This window comes from Trichomonas vaginalis, chromosome VI (genome assembly GCF_026262505.1).
Source record: "Trichomonas vaginalis G3 chromosome VI, whole genome shotgun sequence".
Lineage (NCBI taxonomy): Eukaryota > Parabasalia > Trichomonadida > Trichomonadidae > Trichomonas > Trichomonas vaginalis.
The window spans coordinates 19,796,632-19,820,617 of record NC_067208.1 but is presented as its reverse complement, the minus strand read 5'-3'; the positions used below and the strand labels follow the sequence as shown (position 1 = coordinate 19,820,617).

Here is a 23,986-nt window from a genome sequence, read left to right as displayed (position 1 = left end):
TAAATGAATTAAGCAGTTTACAGTTATATATATTTAATGAGAGACAATATCTAGTTCTATGGTAGAAATGACTCTTAGACTCAAATAAGTAACACAGATAGAAAGTACTCAGTATAACAATTATATATGTACACTCAAAGTTAGTCGCTGCTAAAATCTTAACCTTGCATTTCGGGAAAATCTGACAAATGGCTCTTAGACTCAAATAAGTAACACAGATAGAAAGTACTCAGTATAACAATTATATATGTACACTCAAAGTTAGTCGCTGCTAAAATCTTAACCTTGCATTTCGGGAAAATCTGACAAATGGCTCTTAGACTCAAATAAGTAACACAGATAGAAAGTACTCAGTATAACAATTATATATGTACACTCAAAGTTAGTCGCTGCTAAAATCTTAACCTTGCATTTCGGGAAAATCTGACAAATGGCTCTTAGACTCAAATAAGTAACACAGATAGAAAGTACTCAGTATAACAATTATATATGTACACTCAAAGTTAGTCGCTGCTAAAATCTTAACCTTGCATTTCGGGAAAATCTGACAAATGGCTCTTAGACTCAAATAAGTAACACAGATAGAAAGTACTCAGTATAACAATTATATATGTACACTCAAAGTTAGTCGCTGCTAAAATCTTAACCTTGCATTTCGGGAAAATCTGACAAATGGCTCTTAGACTCAAATAAGTAACACAGATAGAAAGTACTCAGTATAACAATTATATATGTACACTCAAAGTTAGTCGCTGCTAAAATCTTAACCTTGCATTTCGGGAAAATCTGACAAATGGCTCTTAGACTCAAATAAGTAACACAGATAGAAAGTACTCAGTATAACAATTATATATGTACACTCAAAGTTAGTCGCTGCTAAAATCTTAACCTTGCATTTCGGGAAAATCTGACAAATGGCTCTTAGACTTGTTTTGATAATTAATTCTTCAATTATATTATAATTTATAACAAATTTCCTCAAACTATCTGTATGTCATTCAATTCCCGGCCACTACATTCAATGATGGACCATTTCCTTCAAATTTTGAAATACCTTATTCAATTTGTTGTATGGAGCCCGTGATATTCAACACTATGGAGCTCCTCCAGTTTGGTATCCAAGAAGAGATAAAAGCTAGCATGGGCTACTCTCAAAAATACTTGAAGCAATATATTCAAGTTTGCAACAAGGATCAATAGATTCAAATCTTGTTTATTGTACTTTAAAGGTACTTTTAAAAAAGAAACAATTAATGTAAAAGATTCAAATAATTTTTTATTATTATTTTATTAATTTTTTAAAATAAGGTTAATAAAAAGTGACACTGGATAGTTTGTCCCACACTCCGTATAATACAACTTTTTCGTAGTTCTTTATCGAATTTAAATAGAACTAAGTTTTTATTTTAAATAAAAGAGAAATAATTCTAATTTATAATCTCATTATTAATTTATTCTCATTTTAATATTTCATCGATTTTTTATTATCGATATTCAATACAAATGAATTCATATTATAATAGTATCTAGTATAACTAGGTATTCTATCACAGTATTTCTTCAATTTATTATAATATTTCAGCATTTTTTAGTTTCAATGCTGATTTGTTCCTTAGCTTGTAAACTATAGTTACTTTATATCTTCGGCTATTATCCTATTCAACTTAGACGTAAAAAAATTAAATAACGTATAAATATAATTTTAATGGTAAAAGATTAAATGTTTATTCCGTATGTAATGTGATTTGATTTGGATGGTAAGATAAGTTTCGGTATAGTTTTTGTTAATTGATTAAGAATTGTTGAATAAAATTCTGGAACTTCGTCAATTTCTTTGATTCCCTCTTCCTCGCAATACAACTCCATATCATTAACTTGTATTTAAAGGCTTCCATATACAAAACTATATATAATGTTTGAAAGTTAAATCCAATCTTTTTCTATTTCTAAAAAAAATTGAGACCTAAACACGAGATAGCTTTCAGAAAATTTTCAGGGACATTTTTAATCATTTTTTATTTATTGTAATATCTTTGTTATTAAATTTGAATTGTTTAATATTTGAATGTAAAGAATTGAATAGTAATAATTTTAGTTTTAATACATAGCTAATTGCTAAGCAAAATAATTAATTTATTGTAATTTTGACATGTAAACTAAATGGGAATTTAGCCGGCCAAATATATGTCACTTTTTGACTTCACCTCACTTCCACCATTTCGTCTTATGACAGTACAGTTTTATTTTTTTCTCGCTGTGAAACGTATTCGGTCTTTTTTTTAAAAATTAATTTTTTGTTAGAGATAAGAGCTAAAACTCGGTAAACAACTTCTTTATGTCTAGAAAATTCTATCTTGCCTTTTATTTTTTTCTCGCTGTGAAACGTATTCGGTCTTTTTTTTAAAAATTAATTTTTTGTTAGAGATAAGAGCTAAAACTCGGTAAACAACTTCTTTATGTCTAGAAAATTCTATCTTGCCTTTTATTTTTTTCTCGCTGTGAAACGTATTCGGTCTTTTTTTAAAAAATTAATTTTTTGTTAGAGATAAGAGCTAAAACTCGGTAAACAACTTCTTTATGTCTAGAAAATTCTATCTTGCCTTTTATTTTTTTCTCGCTGTGAAACGTATTCGGTCTTTTTTTTAAAAATTAATTTTTTGTTAGAGATAAGAGCTAAAACTCGGTAAACAACTTCTTTATGTCTAGAAAATTTAACATTCGTCTCCCATTTTTATATATTTGGTTTAGAATGTTCGAAAATGCGTAATATGGTCATTAATATTAATTGAAAAGAACCTTGAATTAATTCAATCTGATCTCACAAAATACTTTAAATTACAAACTTTGTAGTTTGAATAGATAATTAGTATTAAACTCAAATAACTAGTTTATTTTTGAATAAAAATTATTTGAATTTATTCAATTTTGTGAATTTTCCTTCAAAAATCAAGTTTAAATATCTTATTTGCCATATAATTATAAATACAATGAAACATATTCGAAATTGAAAAGAATGACTTTTTCTGTTCTTTCAATCATTCAATTTGAATTTTGCAATATTGGATTTCTCATTAAATAGCTATTAAAAACAACAAGCAATTTAACTTACATTCAAATTTATTTGTGTTATATTCAATCTTCTCAAAACTTATAATTTTCGGCTATAGCATGATTATATGCTATATAATATAATAAACCTATAATAGTATCATTCTTTCAATTATTTGAAGAGAAAACCGAAAAAATCTATTTTCGGTCTATAACAAGACATTTCAATTAAATCTTAATCATCTTTTCATATTAATTAAGCATATATACATATTTAAAATTTATTCTACGTTGAAATTGATAATATTCAATTCTTTAGTTTTGAAAATTCATGCATTCAAATGTCGTAGAATTTCAATCTTTATATACTCATTACTGTTCGATCGATAACAAGCTATATTGATAACTGAATCATCATTTGGTTATGTCACATTTTTGCACCAATTATATTCCTTCACTACATTAAAATGTATGCTGCCATTTTATTGCTTTATTGATTCCAATCAATTATTTCTCTTTTTAATCAATTCAGGAAAATTTCAAGTTGACAATAACAATTAATTAAGTGTTTTATTTCAAAATATATATATTCTGCTGGAAATATTTGGTGACAACCATTATTCTTATTAATATCTATCTACCAAATTAATTTTGTTTTATATAATCATCATAAATCAAAAGTTCATACCTGAAACACACAGAATTATTCAAATTATCATCATGTAAGCCAATTTCCATATAAAAAAACTATGAGCCAACTGAAATTTTCAAAATATTTAAATATTGAGATGATTATGTTCAGTATCACTTAATGAATATCATCACATATATGACATAACTATCATTAAAACAAATGTTTTATTTCGGAAATGATTACATCGTAAATCTTCAAAAATATTAAGGATTGCCATGCATTTTGATTCAAAATACTCAATCAAATGCATTCAACTTGCTAAACATATTTGTGTTTATCTGCAGAATTATAATTCGGTATCAAATTAAAGCTAATATTCAAACTTATTTTAAGATCGAAGTGTGAAATAAAGATTTACTTGTTTTTATTTTTAACCACAAACAAAACTTATTTTTAAAACTCCAGACACTAGAAAAATTATAAGAATATAAAATTCTTTGAATGATTTTTTTTATTTCTCTGAGATATAGCTCTATCACATTAAGATTTCTGTTCTCAAAACAATTTATCGGGTAAAGACAAATAATGTATTAAATAATAAATAAAAAAAAGAATGTTTATATTATATATAAATACATTAAAAAAACAAATTATTATTTCATCTAAATTAACAAATTAGGGTCAACTTTGAGCTGATAAGCATCATCAATCAATTTCTTAAATCCATGTCTTATTCCATTACTTTCCAACATCTCTACAACTTTACTAGATACAGTCACAGTTCCCTGGAGCGCGTACTGAGTCAAAGGCATCACTTCGCAAATTGCGGAACCCGAAATATCAATTGTTCCGAGTCTTTCTTCATTCATTCCGAAAATTGCGTTTCCGCACGTAACAACACACGTAGGAGTTATAGTTATTCCCTCGTATTCATTTGATACAATGCAAAGAGAGAAGTCAATCGCCAATGTCACAGCTTGTGCAACTAATTGGAAAGGCTGCAATCTCTTGTTGACACCGAAAATTATTGTTATCTGTCTCGCGGAAGATTTGATGATATCGAAATCGCCGAGGAGTCTTAGATGTTGGTCCAGCATCTCCATGATCATTTGGTTCGTCTCTATCATTGCGTCATCATCATTTTCCGTAACAGCGTAAACGGAACAACTCAAAACAGCAACGAAATCTATCTCGTGACAACCATTTCTCCAGTTTGCGAATCTCTTCGGCCCGATGTCGCATCTGTAGCTGATGATTGTCTCTTTCAGTTGCTCCAGTTCGTGGGTCACTTTGCGCTCTTCAAGTTGCTCCATCAGCATCACGATTTTGTAGAAAGGATTGACATCGGCGATTTTCATTTTTTCGTTGATTTGAGGGAAAAATTCGTCGATGTTCATGCCGATGAAGGAGGCTTCCGGTTTCTCGAAGAAGGCGCACCAACTGGAATTGACTGTGATGATCAGATTGTCTGTTGTGATCAACGCAATCGGGGAAGAAATTGTATCAATGATAAATTGAGCGGAAGTCTTGTATTTGGACTGCTTGAGAGTTCTTATTGCGGTGTTTGTGCTGAATTCTACAACAATCTTCATGAGTTCTTTGATTTCGCTGGTCAATTCCATAAAATCAAGTACTTTTATGAAGAAAATCCAGAAAAGACACAAGACTGATAAATAGAAGATCTCTCCAATCTGTGCGTGCATGACTAAATACCTTGTTGATGTCTCTTGTCGCTCAATATTATTTTCTCGACTGATATTGAGAATTGTAGGCAAAGTTAGGTCTTCAAAGATATGCCTGAGCATTTCATTGGTTGTATTAGAGGTATACAACGCTTCATCTGATGAATATTGGATTAATGCAAGCTCTAATAACGAAACTTGCAATTCTGTCCTTGTTGTGCGGATATTATCAGAAGAACCAGTTTCTCCGAAGAATTCTAATGTCCTTTTCACATATTGAGTCAGATTTTCTTGGGTTAAGTAACTTGTATAATTTGTGTAGTTGTAAAGTTGAAAAGAATTTATGGCATTGAATGAGTAAAAAATTGATCGCGTATCGGAGATTGTGTTGTTAACCAGATCGTAGAAAGCGTTCTTCGAAGCCTTATATAATTGGTTCTCTACGAAAAATGAACCAATTATTAGGGCGATAATGATAATAACGTAAATTGCGATCGAAAACAGGTATTTTGATGGCGTCTTGAAGTATTTCCTGAGATATGCAACAAGGAGGTTTGATTTCGAGGTATCATCTGAGAAGATTTGGAAAATATGTCGAGTCCACATGATATGAACGAGCAAATAGACAATGACTAAGAACATCGTGATAAAGAACGGTATATATATCGAAAGAACCCTCTGTTTGGCTACTTTTTCATGACATGTTAAGTATTCATTACTTAATTCTGTTGTTACAGTAGCTTTTCCTTGAGCAATCTGGTATGCAAGTACAGAGAATGTGTTCACAATATACTTGATCCATTTATCGTCTACTTTTGCTCCATCTGCTTCTGGAAATATTGTTAGGATGATATTATAGATTTTATCGATGAATATATGGAATGGCATCGATACCCTGTAGTTGTTATCAAAAACTGGAGCGTCGATCATGAAAGTCGACGATGAGAAATAATCGTTCAAACAACTATCAGTTTGGAATGGCTCTGATAATACCATATACGCGTATTGGCCGCGAACATGATGGAATTCTTCCGAGATGTTACAAATGCACTCTGACTCCGAATTCGGGAATAATCCCATGGAAACAGGAATTACGGTCGTCATCTTCAGGAAGAAGTAAGAAGTGAACTCTATATAAGCTTGCTGGAGATAAGTGAAGACGTCGTTTTCCTCCATTTGCTTTTTCGCCGTTATAAAATTAGCAATGTAGATAATTACGACACAGATACCAGCAATGAACATAAGTACATAAGCTATGTAATATCTGGAGTTGTATGGTTTGTATTTGTGAGTCAAATGGTGAGATTTCTTTTGTTGATCTTCTCCGACAGCGGCAGACTCTTCTTCGCTGAAGGATTTGAGCTCGCATTCGTTTTGTTGGACAATATTGCGCTGGGCATGTGGGAAAAGAGTGAGAGGAATCGTAAATAAAATGTCACAATAATTCGTTGGATCGTTTTCTAACTGGGCAATGTTCTTTTTGAGTAGATCAACATTAGACTTGTCCTTGGTGACGAATGTTTCGTAGAGAGCGCAAAGCTTGAGGACTTGGATATTGTTCGGAAATCTCGCTTTTATTTCATTCACAAACGAATAGATCAGAGACCTCGTGTGATGTAAGGATTGGATCAGATAAAAGTTGGTCATTAGCTTATTTGTCACATTTTTGGCGTAAAGAAGCTCTATTTGTGAAAATGAGGAGATCTTCTGGGTTATATTGATGATTGCTTCTTGGTATTCTGCTTTAAGCTCTGAAACAGACCTCATATCATTTATCAAATCATATTCATAGATAACGAAGGCATCCGGACGCAAATGAGGATAGTTTCTGAAGTTAGCATCAAGGAATGACATGTATAATGGTGGATTTTTGAATAAAGTGGCAAATCTGATCATTAATGGCTCCAAATCTTGAATATTGAACTTTTGGATGGCCCAATCGAGAAGTTGGCCATTGATGGCTGATGCGATGCCAGAAGAAAAGCCAGATCTGAAATAATGAACAAGATGCCAGACGGATCTAATTCGGAGCTTATCAAAATCATTATCGCACTCTTGGAGTTTGTTCGCTAAACGCTTTGACACCAAAGAAAGTATCCAACGTATAAAATAATAAACAATAATCCAAATCACCAAAAGTGAATAAATATAAAGATCTGGGCTCGAATTTTTATCAGCGCTGTGAAGGATACTGAAAATTCCAGCAACTATGAACGTAAATCCGTAAGATGCGACATAAGCGTTTGCACTGTTATGAATGTAGCTGGAACAGAATCCTTTGGTCATGAAATACAAGCCGTATGCGATGTACAAAGCTGAAAATGCGCCAAAGTATAGTTTCGCCGGATTAATTTTGATTCCAAATGTTACAAGGAAAATGATAATTAATAAAGAGTTCGAGAATGTTGCTGGCGATGATAACGAGGCTCCAGATCCAGCCAAATAAAATTGAGAATTGAAGACTGTTTCGTGATTTAAATTATTTATGTAAACATTAAGAGCAATGACTATAATCTGAGCAACGAATTGAATCATGTAGTAGGAGTAGCCACCGAGGATGATCTGAGCGAATAAGTTTGCTGTTTGAGAAACTAAAATTAATAAAGAAAAGTCTGTTATTTCAACAGAGAATATGTAAACTGCAAGCATTAGAGGTCGGCTGAGTGAAAAATGCTTTTTCGCTGAATACAATCCAAATAAAAAGAAAAATAAACAATAGATCGAAAGACAAGTAATTATTACACAGAGCAAGAGGTTTGGCTCATCTTGTGGTTGTTGGAAAAAGAAGCAAATCAATTTTTGATAAAGAGTCGAGATTCCAACGTTTTTTGCACTGACAATGCTGAGTAAAGAAACAATGTAGACTTGCTCGAAGAATCTTAATACAGAGAAGAATTTTTCTATGTAATAATATGAAGATGCTAGGCGTAAAGTCGCTTGAGCATTTCTAAATAATAATTCTTCTTTTTCTGTGAGATGCTTCGGCTTTATAAACTGAATTTCCGCGAATTGCTTATTTAGAATATCTCCTTGGAGGATGCCCTCATTTTCCGAGGAATCCTCCATGAAATCAAAAATTCTTCTAAAAAAAATTTTTTTTCTCACCAAGAAAATTTTGTGAAAGATTTTTGAATTAGATAAAATTCGTTTAAACCATTGAGCCATCTATTTCTATTTTATTCAGGTACAGATTTTTGAAAGGATATTCAAAATGTTTTTAAATTTGAGAGAATTTATACAGGCGCATGAAACATTCAAGCTTTCAAAGGATTCCTTTATTTATTTATCAAAACTAAGGAGCATTTGACCTAATAAGCAAATAATGATAATACTACTTCGGAATTTGAAATAACCTTCCTGTTTCATGTTTATTTTTCCTCTATAATCAAAAGAATTGAATGAATCATATTAGCACTTTTATCCTAATAAGGTAAATAAATGGATATTGTGTTTAATGAATATTTTAATTACATTCAAATTTTTATCCTAAAATATTCATTAAATATTCATTAAACACTATTGTTATAATTTTTGCAAGTTATTCTTTCAATTAATAAGCATAATTGCATCTATTTACTGAAAAATAATTCAGATTACCTTCGAAAGATAATAATCCGCGGGAGTAACTGCTACATTCGGAAAGATCCATATTATAACGACTATTATTCCTATCCAAACTGTCTATCTTCCTGTGGGCTAATTTTATCTCTTAGAGATCTGGACCATAGTTATTAATATATTTACATGTCACAACAAACATAACATTCTTTCGATATAGTTCGAAGAACTACTTGAAGTTATACTTCAATTGAAGATTATATCATATGTAATATAGACAGTATTTCTTATTTATATATTCTTTAGATCTTTGTAAGATTGATTTTGTGAAACAAGTGATTATTTATTATATATTTTACTGAGAATAAGCAAAGTTAAAGCAAGGAATACAATATGCATAGTCTGCCTGATAAAATAGGGCTTCTGTATATTGAACCGAACAGTTTAGCTGATAAATATAATTAAAGATAGTATTGTTTGACATTGACATTGTGTTTGGGGCTCTATTTTCATTCACTTTCATCGGATTAATGTAGCAATCAATAACATCCATTGTAGCACTTTGTCGTATTAATGTGTTACAGTTTTCATTATTATCAACAATACAGCAGTGAATAACATTCATATGTGTGTTATTAAAGGCATAAATCAATCCATGCAATGGGGATGTTGATTTTTGTGAATTGTTAACAACATTAGAATAACGAAAATCTCCATAACTTCGTAATAGCCGATCGGTCTGCATAATTCGTATGATAATTCAAAAATTTTACATCAGAAACTAGCGCTTCACGATTTACAGTAGCTGCATCAGAATATGCTTTGGAATTTGAGATGTTTATAGAGTCAAAATTTTGGTGAGATGTTCCATACATTTGAAATTGACCCAACCCAGTAATTGTATTACCACAATCAACTATTGTTGACTCTGAAGCTTTAAAGAATGAATTATTATTTTCGGAAAATAATCTACAAAAATGTGAATATTTTGGATCTTCATATTTTGAACTGGTTGAGCATTTTTGACCACATGCTCTAATTATGGTTGCGGCACTATTTCCCTCATAATGAATAGCGCCAGACAAGGTTTTGCTAGTGCATTCGTGGAAAAAGGAGTCTTTGACACATAATATAGAATCATGTTTTGAAAGTCTAATGCTGCATCCATCGATGTCAATAAACTTTGATGAATAGTGAGCAAACTCATCGATTGAAACATTGATCCTTAAATCGTTAAAGGTGCTATTCCCAAAGCTAATAGACATTTTCTAGCATTAAATATAGCAATTATAACTCTTGTTGATTCGAGGTTCATATTATTAAACCTCTTACGTAAATAATGTCACTTTTCAATTTTTCTGTGATATTCAATATTTTCTAACAGATTCGTTTTTTATACATATTCTATTTTTACTCGAAAAAGTATTAGATAATGACACTGATAATATGATATATAAACGGGAGATTTTCATAATTCAATTTTTGAATACACATTTACTGTTTTTTGAATAAGCATACAAAACTTCATTTATATCAAATGAATTATACATATTTTCTCAGACTTTTCAGAGAATTGAGCGGGAGCTCAATTCTCTGAAATAGTCTGTGAAAATTTGTTATCTCTGCATTATTTCAATATAAGCTCCATTTTTAAATAGATTTTAAAAATCGAGTATTGAAAAAGTATGCAAAGATATAATTATTTTAATCACTCAACTTTTTCTGATGAAAAATAAGAAAGCTTATCAAATATTCTGATGTCTTTCTCCAGATTCATTGTTCTCGAGGTTACTCATAGCATATGATTATATACAATCTAATTCCCATTTATCATTAACCAAATTATCAAAACTTGCCAGACTTAAAATTTCGAAATATCGAATGTGCATCGAACATTAAAAAACAAAGTTCTTCGATATAGTTTAAAAGAAATCCATATGTATTTCTTGTATGTCCTGAAATTTTTAATATTTTTTATTCAAAATTATCCACATTTGTCATCACAGGTATTCAAACCGTATTCTGGACCAAAACGAGGTGAAAGGCATTGGAGAAGATGTGGTGTATCATTAAAAATTAGTTCAGGCCAATGTTCAAATTCCATTATTATTCTCACAGGAAAGCCATTTCATTACTCAAAGTTGAGTTTCTTTGATTGTTCTATGATTAAGTTATCTACATTCCTTAATGATTGAGAAACAGGTAAACAAAGTGATAGTTTTGAAATTATATATGAAGTTAACTCAAATTACATATATATCAAGAATAATATAATTTATTCAAAATTTTCTATTACCATTCCCATTGTCACAATGATTTTTTTATAAAATTCCAAATCTATAATCTATAATTTTTGATCGAGTTTTTTAAAAAATAGCATAATTGAATGACGAATACAAGTCAATACATATCAATTTGAAATGTAATAGCTAAGGAGTTTATGCTATTTACTTGAAACTGCTTTCAATTAATAAAAAATAAAGCCAAAACTTATTGAGCTATCGCTGAAATCGCTCTACTTCTAGTTGGTCTTTTTCTTTTTTGTATTTGGATATGATTCAGGGATAATCATTGTGAGATCCAGACAGAGTAACGGTTTTCATATTTTTACATAATAAACGTACACAAAATCTCATGTGCACAAGAATCCCTGCCAGAGATTATTCTATTCTTACTCCTAGACAATTGGCTACTGTTAGAAAGATTGCTCTTGGAAGAGCTGATAATGAGGAAGAAGAATTAAAGAGACAGAGAGAATTAGCACATCAGAAAACAAAAGAACTTGTATCTAACTGGAATAATACAATTGCTTCTAGTAGAAGAGATAGACTAGCAAGATTACAAAAAGAAAAAGAACGCGAGGAAGAAAGAAAAAGAGAAATCGATGAACAAGATGCAAAATATCGTAAATTACAAAAGGAAGCGCAACTTGCTGCTGCTAAGAAACTAGCATTTCAGAATTCTCCAGAAGTCAGAGCAGTTAATTCCCAATTATTACTCGCCGAATGCTTGGAAGAGCGGCATGAACAAAGACTTCTTAAGGAAAAGAAGAAGATCATGGAAATGCATCGTCAGACAAAGGAGGATATGGAAGCTCAAAAGAGATACGAGCAAATGATTGAAAATGAGCAAAGAATTCGTGCAGAAAGAAAGAGGAAAGCACAACTCAATGCTCAAAGTATTATACAACAGCGTGAGGATCGTATTCGCAGGAAAGAAATTGAACGTGAAGAAAATCTTGAAGATGATCGAATATTACGCATAGAAAATGAACGCATTGCCCGCGAAGAAAAGCTCAAGGAGGAAGAAGCAAAGAAGAAACAGAGATTAATAGCCGAAGAATGGAAGAATCAAAACGGTGCACTCCAGGAAATCAAGAAACGCAAGAAACTCATCGAACTGGAGGAAGATAAAAAGATTCTTGCAGAAGCAGAGCGACGCATGGATGAAGAAGATCGTAGGAAGAAAGAAGAGGAAGAGAAACGACTTCAGGCAACTAGAGAGCGTCAGAAACTCATTGACATGGAAGCTGAACGCCAGATGAAGATAAAGAAGAAACAAAATGACTTTCTTGATAAGCAAATTGATGAACAGCTCAAGAAAGAAGAAGCTTCCATCCGGAGCATCACAGAAAAGAGAGAAAAATTGGCTGCAGAGAGAAGAAAGGAAATGCTTGATGCCGTCAGGATTCAAAATCAAAAGAGAGAAAGGAAGGCTGAAAAGAGGAAAATTTATCCTGATTTTGATGAAGCTGAGGAGCAGTTAATTATAAAGCGTATTGAACAAAAGAGGAATCGTGGCATAGAAGTCGCAGAATTCCAGAAGAAACAAGCAGCAGAGAAAAGAGAAAGAGAAGCTGCTCTTAGAGAAAGAGAGAAACTCGAATATAACGAAGAAATCAGAAAAGTTGAAGTTGATATGGAAATCGCCAGGCAATATGCTAAGAAACTTATTGAAAAAGAAAAAGAGATTAATCCAGATGATGAATAATTTATGTTTAATAAAATTTTTGTTATGTTTTCCTAGTTGACCCTATATTTTTCACACCTGAGAGTACAATGAATTTATCTAAATATACTTGAAACGAGCATAACAATTTCAATAAGAAAGACAGTCAACTTAGGGATCACAAGATGTATTAGTATATATATGATATTATAATTTAGCTTTTGAATACAGAATTTAGTAGGGAGAGATACAAAATCATTAATAATTAAAATAAATTAATGGCGTGCGCAAGTAATATGCAGTCATCCATAAACGTATTCAGAAAGACATTATTTCTGAATATGAACAGAAATTATTGAGTACATAATTTTCTCTTCCACCGATATAATAAAAATTTGTAAATTAGGATTGAACATGAAATACTTTACTCAGCGTTGAACTTAGCGACGGCCTTGCCACCTTCTGAAACGGCGTGCTTAGCAAGATCGCCTGGAAGAACAAGACGAACAGCTGTCTGAACTTCGCGGGAACCGAGTGTGTTACGCTCGTTCATATCGACAAGGCGGGCGCCTTCCTGAGCAATACGCTCGAAGATATCTGTAACGAAGGAGTTCATGACCATCATAGCCTTGTTGGAGATACCGATATCTGGGTGGACCTGCTTAAGAACCTTGAAGATGTAGGATGAGAATGTTTCAGCACGCTTCTTGTGGCGGAGCTTCTTATCTTGCTTGGCAGCGTTAGCGGCATCAACTCCTTCGACGGCTGGCTTCTTCTCTGTTGGTGTCTTAGATGCTGGCTTCTTGGATGACATCTTAAACTAATGAACTCAAACAGTTCCCGCCAAGAATTGAGAGGAATCTGGCGCCAAATCGGCATGCCATAATAAGTCCCCAAAAATTGAATTACTTTTTGGCGGGAATTTCTCTCAAAATCATGAACTTTTGGCGGGAAAAAAATTCACTTCATTAGTTTCTAATGCCAGCTAAGAAAGGTGTTAAGAAGACAGCAACAAAGACAGCCGTCGATGGCGAACGCCAGCATCCAAAGACACGTTCATCCCGTGCCGGTCTTCAGTTCCCTGTCGGCCGTCTTCACAGATTCCTTCGTGAAGGCCGTTATGGTGAGCGTGTCGGTGCAGGTGCTCCAGTCTTCATGGCCGCTGTTCTTGAGTATCTTACTGTCGAAGTTCTCGAACTTGCCGGTAACGCTGCTCGTGATAACAAGAAGACACGTATTTCCCCACGTCACATCATGCTTGCCGTTCGTAACGATGAAGAATTGAACCAACTCCTCTCCAACATTACAATCGCCTCTGCAGGTGTCGTCCCACACATCCACAAGGTCCTCCTTGGCAATCCAAAGAAGGGCAAGGATGCTTCTCAGACACAGGAGTAAATTATTTATGCTATTGTGGTTTCAAAGTAATTTGATTTTTTTTTTTTAAAATTGAATAAGATCAGTTGAAATGATATATGTTTTATATGTTCAAGGAAGCATTCAAGGCTGCAATCGAGATATAATATATTGAATAAGTGGAATTGAGCTAAATGAAGAATTTAAGATAAAATATATTGAATAATCAGAAAATTACTACTTAGAGATAAAATAATGACGAATTTTTAATCTAATAAGGTAAGCAGTTTTTTCGATGGAACAATGCAAGAAATAAAAGAATTTGTTGGAAACAAAAAGCATATTTTCTAATCATCAACTAATCAATAAAAATGATAATGTGAATCGGTCATAGTGTAATGGTTATCATGTAAGATTGTCGTTCTTTTGATCCGGGTTCGATTCCCGGTGACCGAGCTTTTTTAATTTTTTTAAACATATTACATCAATCATAATAACTTTTAGTAAAAATGACTAAAAGATATTAAACAAAAGGATGAATACGAAAAATATAATGAATTTTTATTAAAACAATATCTGACAAGCGAATTAAAACATCGAAATCACGATCTTCTTTCCTTTCTTCTTTCTTCCGCCTCCTCCATTGCCAGCTGTCTGTTGAGGTGGTTCTTCTCTCTTTGGAGGCTCTTCTGATGGCTGTTCCTGTGAATGGGAGGTAGGAATATGCGACTTTTTCTCAACTTTGTTCAAAGCGTTAATTGACTTCGATTTTGGAGGTAGTCTTGAGTGTTCAAGAGTGGCAATTCCGTTGTGTATTCTAAAGAGCTCTGCCCTCTTCCTCGGGTCAGGCATCGAAGCGACCATGTCGCAGAAAACTAAGTTCTTCTGGTCGCCGCATATTTCTGAGAAGTTCTTGTAGAATTCTTCGCAATCGATCTTGTTTTCGATCAGTTTCTTCGCGTAAATTCTCAATCTCTTGATTGATTCTGGAGAATTCTTGAAACAGTCGTTCAATCTGTTCATGAGCTTCTTGTTAAGTTGTATCATCCTTTCGCGTGAGTCATCTGGCTGCTGAACGTGGTTATCGTTGAAATCTCGTGTGATATCGATTTCGACGTCTCTTTCTCCATGAACTTTCTGGAGATGCATGAGTAATTCGCCGCGTGTAAGGAATGCGATGAGATTCTCTGATGAACATTCGGGATGATGGCACACAAAGTGTTGTTTTTCGTTATGTTCGATAAGATCTGCGGAATTATTGAACCATAAGACGTTATTTTGTTTGGCACAAAGCTCGCAACGAACATGCTTCTCGCGCATATGGTTGGCAAGAGTCATTGCGTCGAAACAAACTTGATTGCAGCAAATACAGCGAGGATGTTGCTTCAAATGTTCGTAATAGGCTGCACGTTGGAAGATTGGGCATGCCTCAGGTGGATAGCGTCCGCTGTTGAAGCAGATGCAGCAGACATTCATATGATGAGATTTCATGTGAGAAGCGAATAAATCGATGTTTTGTAAGACCATTTTACACTCTGGACATTGGAATTCGTATAGTTGCTTAAGTGCATCTAGGGCAATATCATCTGTGTAATATAAATTAAATTGAGAATTAAATTTTGGCTTTAATTTGCGCGCTGATTCGTAGTCAAGGCTCATATCTGTGACTGCGACTGGTTCTTGACTAGGCTCAATTGGTTTCTGGCAGAAATAACAATGATTTCCACCATAATTGCGATTAAACCTGATAAAGCATTGCAAGCATATGTTGTTGTGGTTGCATGGCAAAAGAACTCTGATTTTAATTGGTTCGGAGCACAAGTCGCATTCGGGTATGGCAGGAGAAGTCATCTTGGCTCTTAAATTTTTAATTCTCAAAATTTGATAGGGAAATTTTAGCCCAACAGATATTTTAGGGGTATGCTAAGGTATAAGATTTCGACTTTTGCCAAGTTTTCAAAATTGAATTGGTGTGAATTTTTTTTGGAAAATGGTCGAGATAATATTGATCCACATTACATGTTTAATATGAATTCACATGAAAATTGTGCAATTGCTCTATTCATTGAATTCAATCTGAGGAGAACAATGTTATCATTGATAGTATAGAGTTTGCAAGTTAATATAATTTTAAATACTCGAGCGCAATTGAAGTTTGAAGACTTTTTACATGGAGGATTTCAATTCAACCTCATTTTCTTTATCACAATCATTCACTAAGTGTGCAACGCCATATATGATGTGATTTCGACAATATACACTACTATCAACTATAGTTTTTAGAAGATAAATCAAAATTTAAAGTAATTTATATAATTATATAGGTAATCATGCTCATTGAGATATCTGCTTAGAAATTTACATCATGGTTAAGTTCATATGTGCTGAAAATATATATAGCTTCTAATTTCAATTGAAGATAAAAATTATCCATTAACTTGGTTGTCTCTGAAAGAAACACTTAAACCTGATTTCAAATTAAGCAAATGAGTATAGTTTTCTGAGCAAATGTCCTCAATTTGAATGATATTCACAGAGGACAAGGTTAAAAATAAGGCAAATTTAAGTTTATGCCTTGCCCAACGGAATTTTGTTGGGATGTACTGATCAGGCTTCAGTTTAATAATGGTTGGCTGTGAACGATATAAAAAATTATTCCGCTTGGTTTTAAAATAGTTTTATTTGATAAACAAAGAGATTACAAACAGTTTATTCATATATTAATATTCTTAAATAGCTTAAAAGGCTTGGAAAGAACCATTAAGAATATTAGCTGGAGTTGTTGCAATTTTAATTTTTCCAGCTCTCCTAAATTGAGCTGGATATACTCTGGATGAGCGTGGAAAGCAAATTTTCGTAATATGTTCTGAAATTTTTAATGGGTGAACGTAATTGCATGTAGATCCATAAGGACATGAAGTTTCATTGCATATGGCATTTGATAATCTTGATATTGGTGTTAAAACGCATTCAACTTTTCTTCCAGCGTAATATTGATTGTTTAAGTTCAAAAATGCAGCTTGAGCAGCATCAACTTCTTTGAAACTTACATAAACATTACCATTCATGATGTCTGTTTTATTTGAAGCAATTAAAATATCTTCAACTGGTCCAAAACGTTGGCACATTAAGAAAATGTCATAGTAAAATGCATCAGCTGCGCGTTGCTTTTCTTCGTCGCTGATAGTTACTGAACCTGCTGGCAATAAAGATAAAAATACATCTGGATCTGGATATAAATGCTTAAATAATAGAACACGTGACATAGGATCTGATCTATGTGGTTTGTTACACATCTCTCCTTTGAGACAAACTCCGGTCTTTTCGAATTGAAGGCAAAATAATTTTTCTTCGCTCATCTTGTCGCTTTTTTGATAAATTTTTATTGAAAAAATCGAATGAACATTCCTGAAAATAGCATTATTACTCAATGCACAAAGTGTGGAGCACTAGTGGTCATCACAGCCGATACGTATAAAGATATGGAAAAGTATATAAATAAGCCAATTCCAAACCAATTTAAATCAAAACTCAAAACAATGGAAAATTTACCATTTTATGAACAATTTATGAATTCCATGAAGCGTTCACGCCAATACAGATTGAGTTTATTTCCATTGTGCATGAAATGCATTGACTCGTTATCAAAATTCGAAGAAAAATACGATAAAATCATTAGTGAAACAATTTCAGCAGTTAATGGATCAACTCATCAAATATATCAGTGCAGAGCTTACATGAATGACGTTCAAAATGCAGATATGCCAGAAATTCCGACACGCATCATTTATCAAAATGATATTGACGAAAGAAGCGGTAGCTTCGAGAAAAAGCCAGTACCACGCACAGAGCAACCGAAAATGTCTCCTTATTTTGCATTGCTATTCTTTGCCTACAAAATATCAGTTTCTGACTTCTTCGGTGTAATAAACTCAATGAGAGTTGGCACACTAGAACAGTATCCAGTTCCAGTTGAAGAAATTCAAAATGGACTTTATTGTATTATTCGGATTTTGATGAATTTATTCAGTTCATTGCGCTTGCCAACATCTTACATTACTCTTAGTAAGAACATTGTCTTTCATATTCAGAACCAAAACTTAGAATTTAATTATCCAACATCAAGGAAAGAGTATAAGCCATTCAATGTATGCTTAAGTAAAATGATGGAGATGTTTGAGCTTGCTTTTGATTTCCTGTCAAAGAAAGGAACCATTGGTCCGAACTTGATTGTTTCGGCCGAGAAAAAGATTGGTGATATCGATTACACCCTTCACTCAAATGATACGGTTGGTTTTACACTAGCAATGCGTGCACTCTTAATTGATATTAAGACTGTGCAAGTTTATCAATATAAAAGCCACTTCCGCTGAGTTATATGTTTCATCTGTTAATATATAAAAGTTGTTTAGTTAGTTCCTATTAAAAATCATGCTTTTTTACCTTTCTTCAAAAACAAAATCCATATGATTAATAAATCTAGCTGTCATCATTAGAGAAATCTGATTTAAAAGTCGAAACATGTCTACTTATCTAAATTTACATGTTATTAAAAGATTTTCTAGTTTCAATGAATTAAAAGTGATCTTGAATATGTATGTTTTCCGGTGAAACCATGATATATACAGATTAGAGTTATTAATCAATTTGTGCAAAGTCCAAACGAATGAAATTCAAATTGGCGAAAACAATTGTGATCCAAATAAAAGCTAATAAAGTGTGCAATAATGATGAGTGATGTAAAATTAGTCTATTTTCGTAATAAATTGTGGTTACAAATTCTATAAAAATATTACAAAAAAGTGACAAATCAAATGTTTAGGAGAAAAGAAAAAAAGAATATTGAACAGCCACAGCCTGCTCCAGCTCCAGTAGCACCATCGCCTCCTCCAAAACCTGTTTTTACATATTCTCCAGATATGTTAGAACTCCAAGAAATGCAAATGGTCGAAAGTCAAACTATCTTGGACGGAGAGCAGAATGCTGCATTCAGCAAATTAGTTCAATGGTTAAATTTACATGTTTTTTGTGTTCCTTATTTATATTTTCGTGTCAACTCAGGAAAAATGGATGAAAAATTTTCAACTTTCAAACAAAATGTATTAAGAGCGCTTGTTATGGAAGGAATAGATCTCATCAAAAAGCACGAGACATTGGTAAAACAACTTGATAATAATACCTCTTCTTCTGCCGCAAGATCTTTTGTAATTACAAATTATATCAATATGCCAACCGCCATGAGTACATGGAGATCCATAAAGGAGCATGATTTCTCCACCCTGCTCCTTAAAAGAGAAATTAATACCATTATTACCCTTGCCGTTCGAGATCTTAAAATTACAGCGGCAAACTTAGTATCTCTCCTCACTTCTGTTGATGCCATTCCATTGAATTATATTCCTATTATCAGATTCTCAGAGCTAGACCTCTCTACTTCTGAAATTGTCGCAGCCAGACCGATTTGTTCATTATGTACCCAAAAAATCATCGAGATACAGCAGCTTAACAGCGAACTTTTCACTACACTTAATGATTTGACACAACTGTACGCTGATCAGTCAGAATTATCATTACAAAATCAAAGAAATCAGTTGAAGAACATTTTTAGTGTTCAAAAGCAATTTTACGACCAAGAATCGAACTCTATGATGCTTACAGCAAGGACCGATAAGTTTGAAGACCTTATTTTTCATCCAAATTTTGTTTGCCACAATCTTATTTCGGCATTTCTTCAAAAGCCTGATGCAGAGAATTACTGGAATGCAGTTAATGACATTCTCGCTATTTTCCAGATCGAAGAAGATGATAAACCTCTGTTTTTAGCATTATGTTCTTATGTACTCCCCAATTTTGCAGCTCCGACCTTGAAGTTCGATGGTCTTGGTTCAGATAACGCCGAGCAACAGAACCATGGCTTCGAATTCCTCGCAACAACCGATCCTATCCAATGTCTCCACCAAATAAAGACAATTGGCGTAAGGCAATTGGCTCTTATCGCGCAGTCATTCACAACCGACTGGAAATCTCTGTACCAATTCGCTGTAGACTTCACTGATTCACAACTAATACCTTCTGTTGCTGAAATTCGTCAGTCAATCATTGAAACTGTTCTCTCTAAGTAATTGTTCTTAATAATTTTCCTCTTTTTTTATTATTAATAAAATAATTATTTTGTTTGAAAGATCGTTGTCTTTCAAAGTATAGTGTTTGATCACAAAACTAAAAGTTGATACGATCTTAAGGTAGTATAATGTCAAATCCTTCTTTTGACAAAAAAATATGAAATGAATTTTGAGTTTCAGGCTCTGTTTTATTAATTTTAAAAAGATCTAGTTATATATAATTTGGTTTGTTTGTCCTTTTCTGTTGGTTTTTTAATTAGTCAGGAAATGAAATTTTGGATTTATATATCAGATTTAAGACCAAATGCATTGATTTCATATGGAAAATCAGATTTCGAGATCAAAACGAAACATGAAACACAAAATCAGAAATTTCGTATGGAAAAAATTCTGCCAAAAAATAAAACTAGGTTTCTAAAAATCTACGAAGCCATAATTATTTACTTGCCTGTTGGAGCTCTACGATAGTATCTCCTTGTTCTTCTTGGTCTCTGGTTGAAGAACTTGTGTGCGAAGCGGATAACGACATCAGCACCATTGATCTTTACTGGTGTGTGTGCCTTAACAACAGCCTCGCAATCCTGGGCTGTAGCGAATTGGACGAAACCGAAAATAACTTGTGGATTAGACTTGGAAACAATAACCTTGGCATCCTTGGAGTTGTTAGCCTTGAAAGCCTCGATAAGATTTTCCTTTGTTGTGCCAGCAGCAAGGTGGGCAACGAAAGCGCAATCCTTTGGTTGCTTTGGTCTTGCGGCGGCAATTCTGAGAGCACGGTTGTTGATAAGGGTTTGTTCCTTAGAATCAACAGCTGCCTTCATTGCCTGCTCTGTTTCGAACTCGACGAAGCCAATGCCACGGGAAACTGTCTGGCCGCGAATTCTCTCTGTGATGATGCGGGCATTGAGAACCTTGCCGAACTTTGAAACGGCTTCAGCAAGTTCCTTTGTGCCTGCGGTGTAGTCGATGTTGGACACGTAAATTGTGTGTGACATTAGACTTGTGGCCAGATAGGAAAAACCGCTGGATTTCATAAAGAAATTCAGAAGTTTATTCTATCAAATTTATGGTCACTTCACTTTTAAACCCGAAATCAACCAAACAATCAAATTTTGTATAATGCATAGGTCAGGAATTGCAAAATTGTTGTAAACAGAAATTCATCAAAAGTGACACCTCGGAAAAGCTAAAATATTGAATTTTTGGAACTTTTGATAGAGCACGTTTTTAAATATTAATTAAAGTAAATGTATATTTTGTAAAGATTCTTTTTAATAAAAAATAAAATTTTGAAGAAGAACACAAAATCTTCTGAAAAATAATATCACATAAACTCATATTATTTTCTAATATATAACTATTTTCTATAAAAATCAAATTCAATGATCTTAAAAGCGAAGGATAAACCTCAAAATTTACGAATATAATGAGTGGGAATATAATGCTTATCTATCATAAAACCATATGAAATATTAATTTTTGCTTTACGCCTAATTTTTGACGACAATTAGCAAAAAATGTTAAATGTTAACACTCAGTCCATTTGAATATGAAAAATAAAATTGACTTTGATTAAATGTTTTTATTTATCATGCAATTCTTCTTGCGACCAAAGATTTGAATAAAATTTCAAAAAATAAGATAGCTTAAAAAATAATATACGGTAGTGTTTACTAATAGATGAATAGTATATAAATTCTATTAAAATGGATTTGATCCAAAAAAATATAAAACCAAAAATAATTGTTATAATTTAAATGAAGAAGTAATTTAAAACGATTTATTTATGATCAAATTTTATATATTTTTTTGGATCAAATCCATTTTAATAGAATTTATATACTATTCATCTATTAGTAAACACTACCGTATATTATTTTTTAAGCTATCTTATTTTTTGAAATTTTATTCAAATCTTTGGTCGCAAGAAGAATTGCATGATAAATAAAAACATTTAATCAAAGTCAATTTTATTTTTCATATTCAAATGGACTGAGTGTTAACATTTAACATTTTTTGCTAATTGTCGTCAAAAATTAGGCGTAAAGCAAAAATTAATATTTCATATGGTTTTATGATAGATAAGCATTATATTCCCACTCATTATATTCGTAAATTTTGAGGTTTATCCTTCGCTTTTAAGATCATTGAATTTGATTTTTATATAAAATAGTTATATATTAGAAAATAATATGAGTTTATGTGATATTATTTTTCAGAAGATTTCATTCTATATGCCTATGAAAAGTACTCTCAAAACTAACTTTTTCCTAATTATAATTAAATCTAGAATATTGTATTATGCTTAGTATTATTTCATTTTTCTCATTCAATTTAGAATTTACAAATGTCAAAAAATTGAGAGCTGTCACTTTTGATGAATTTCTGTTTATTGCAAAATCAACTAAATTTTGACTTTGCTTTAAATCAGGTGTCAAAAAAATAAAAATCAGAAAATTAATTATTTAGATAAGGAAATTGATAAATAATAAAATTTATTTTTCGGTAAAACAGAAATCATGACTCTGAAAAATCTCGACGATAATGTGTTTATTCCATAAAATATTGATATGGGATTATGAATTGGATATAATTTCTTGTGACCATTTTGATGACATGTGATATGAAACAGAATGAATTTGGTCATAGTTTTCACTAATTACAGGTATACATAGAATTCAGGTTACAAAATATAATATTGCTTTATTATGTATATGATAATAAGCGATTTGTATATGATTTTAGCCTTGTTTCGATGATTATTAGTGATTTCCTATCGATCAGTACTAAATATCTTTATAATGGTTGGCTATTTGCTTATAGCTGTATATAAACGTACCGTTTTGCCTGATACTTTTACAATATCACTGATTATTGATTTGACCACAATTAGAAATCTTATCGATTTCTCTGCTAACGGAGCATTTCGCAATTCTCAATTCAGACAAGTATTTTTCTGGAAAGCTTTCCCATTTGAAGGAATGAATTTCATTGTCATTTTTATGGAGAATTCAAAATGTCGATATTTTACCAGATAAACTAGTTGTAAGCAAACGTAAAAGTTTTTCTACGCGATATTGATCGAGTGTTCTTTCTATAAAATTTTGAGCTCGATAAAATTAGAGAATTTGTTTAAAATACTACGAAATTTAATGTATCTTAAAACGTCTCAACAATATTTACTTTCCTAACTTGTGATCTTTAAGTTATTTTCCTTGATTTTGAAATGCTTTATTAATTTCAAATTTGGAGTTAATGTGTATATGATTTGAGAATTGTCATAAAGCTTGAGATCATTAATTTTAGATATGGCAATAAAAAAATAATAATCTTTGTATTTTTAATTTCTCATCTTATTTTGCAATTATAAATGTGTAATTTATTATGAGAAATATCTTCTGGTTAAGTTATTCCATGAACCTTTTCAAAACTTTATTCATCCCTTTGCTGCAATATGAAGAGCAGTTTTTCCATCATAACTTTTTTTGAAAAAAAAAATCTAATATTTTCTTGTACTGTTTATAGATTAGTAATCTTCGTTTTAAATTAAGTATATGTATTTTGAATTCTTATGATCCTAATCTGAAGGGGATGGGGAAAAAATCCAAGTGAAAATGATGTAATTTTTAGCAAGGATT

The 23,986-nt window shown here is 32.2% G+C and overlaps 9 protein-coding genes and 1 non-coding gene across 10 annotated transcripts, besides 5 other annotated features; 5 read left to right on the top strand and 5 right to left on the bottom strand.

Annotated features, from left to right (window-relative positions):
• Positions 1-1,347: part of a mobile genetic element that runs on past the window's edge.
• Positions 1,348-1,616: 269 nt separating this feature from the next.
• Positions 1,617-1,645: a mobile genetic element.
• Positions 1,646-2,425: 780 nt separating this feature from the next.
• Positions 2,426-3,263: a mobile genetic element.
• A 1,022-nt stretch (positions 3,264-4,285) lies between these two features.
• On the bottom strand, positions 4,286-8,445 carry TVAGG3_0895560 (PYP-like sensor domain (PAS domain) family; the record flags this gene model as incomplete). The annotated part of the gene is made up of 1 exon (XM_001308583.1): positions 4,345-8,430. The coding sequence occupies one exon, from the start codon at positions 8,428-8,430 to the stop codon at positions 4,345-4,347; it is 4,086 nt and encodes a 1,361-aa protein (XP_001308584.1).
• A 3,111-nt stretch (positions 8,446-11,556) lies between these two features.
• Positions 11,557-12,912, top strand: TVAGG3_0895550 (coiled-coil domain-containing protein 173 family; the record flags this gene model as incomplete). Its single annotated transcript, XM_001308582.1, has 1 exon — positions 11,557-12,912. One exon carries the CDS (start codon positions 11,557-11,559, stop codon positions 12,910-12,912), a length of 1,356 nt encoding a protein of 451 aa, XP_001308583.1.
• A 174-nt stretch (positions 12,913-13,086) lies between these two features.
• On the bottom strand, positions 13,087-13,695 carry TVAGG3_0895540 (histone H2B; the record flags this gene model as incomplete). The annotated part of the gene is made up of 1 exon (XM_001308581.2): positions 13,295-13,684. The coding sequence occupies one exon, from the start codon at positions 13,682-13,684 to the stop codon at positions 13,295-13,297; it is 390 nt and encodes a 129-aa protein (XP_001308582.1).
• A 141-nt stretch (positions 13,696-13,836) lies between these two features.
• On the top strand, positions 13,837-14,574 carry TVAGG3_0895530 (histone H2A; the record flags this gene model as incomplete). Its single annotated transcript, XM_001308580.2, has 1 exon — positions 13,849-14,268. One exon carries the CDS (start codon positions 13,849-13,851, stop codon positions 14,266-14,268), a length of 420 nt encoding a protein of 139 aa, XP_001308581.1.
• A 36-nt stretch (positions 14,575-14,610) lies between these two features.
• TVAGG3_0895520 lies at positions 14,611-14,682 on the top strand. Its single transcript has one exon. It is a non-coding gene; the product is annotated as a tRNA-Asp (tRNA).
• A 120-nt stretch (positions 14,683-14,802) lies between these two features.
• Positions 14,803-16,142, bottom strand: TVAGG3_0895510 (rescue of stalled ribosome; the record flags this gene model as incomplete). The annotated part of the gene is made up of 1 exon (XM_001308579.1): positions 14,815-16,077. One exon carries the CDS (start codon positions 16,075-16,077, stop codon positions 14,815-14,817), a length of 1,263 nt encoding a protein of 420 aa, XP_001308580.1.
• A 739-nt stretch (positions 16,143-16,881) lies between these two features.
• Positions 16,882-17,587, bottom strand: TVAGG3_0895500 (pre-mRNA 3'-splice site binding; the record flags this gene model as incomplete). Its single annotated transcript, XM_001308578.1, has 1 exon — positions 16,965-17,585. One exon carries the CDS (start codon positions 17,583-17,585, stop codon positions 16,965-16,967), a length of 621 nt encoding a protein of 206 aa, XP_001308579.1.
• A 27-nt stretch (positions 17,588-17,614) lies between these two features.
• TVAGG3_0895490 (autophagy protein 6/Beclin 1 domain-containing protein) lies at positions 17,615-18,638 on the top strand (the record flags this gene model as incomplete). The annotated part of the gene is made up of 1 exon (XM_001308577.1): positions 17,625-18,599. The coding sequence occupies one exon, from the start codon at positions 17,625-17,627 to the stop codon at positions 18,597-18,599; it is 975 nt and encodes a 324-aa protein (XP_001308578.1).
• A 402-nt stretch (positions 18,639-19,040) lies between these two features.
• Positions 19,041-20,348, top strand: TVAGG3_0895480 (uncharacterized protein; the record flags this gene model as incomplete). The annotated part of the gene is made up of 1 exon (XM_001308576.1): positions 19,041-20,348. One exon carries the CDS (start codon positions 19,041-19,043, stop codon positions 20,346-20,348), a length of 1,308 nt encoding a protein of 435 aa, XP_001308577.1.
• A 411-nt stretch (positions 20,349-20,759) lies between these two features.
• TVAGG3_0895470 (RNA binding) lies at positions 20,760-21,363 on the bottom strand (the record flags this gene model as incomplete). The annotated part of the gene is made up of 1 exon (XM_001308575.2): positions 20,789-21,343. One exon carries the CDS (start codon positions 21,341-21,343, stop codon positions 20,789-20,791), a length of 555 nt encoding a protein of 184 aa, XP_001308576.1.
• A 129-nt stretch (positions 21,364-21,492) lies between these two features.
• Positions 21,493-21,530: a mobile genetic element.
• Positions 21,531-22,706: 1,176 nt separating this feature from the next.
• Positions 22,707-22,742: a mobile genetic element.
• Positions 22,743-23,986: the final 1,244 nt, after the last annotated feature.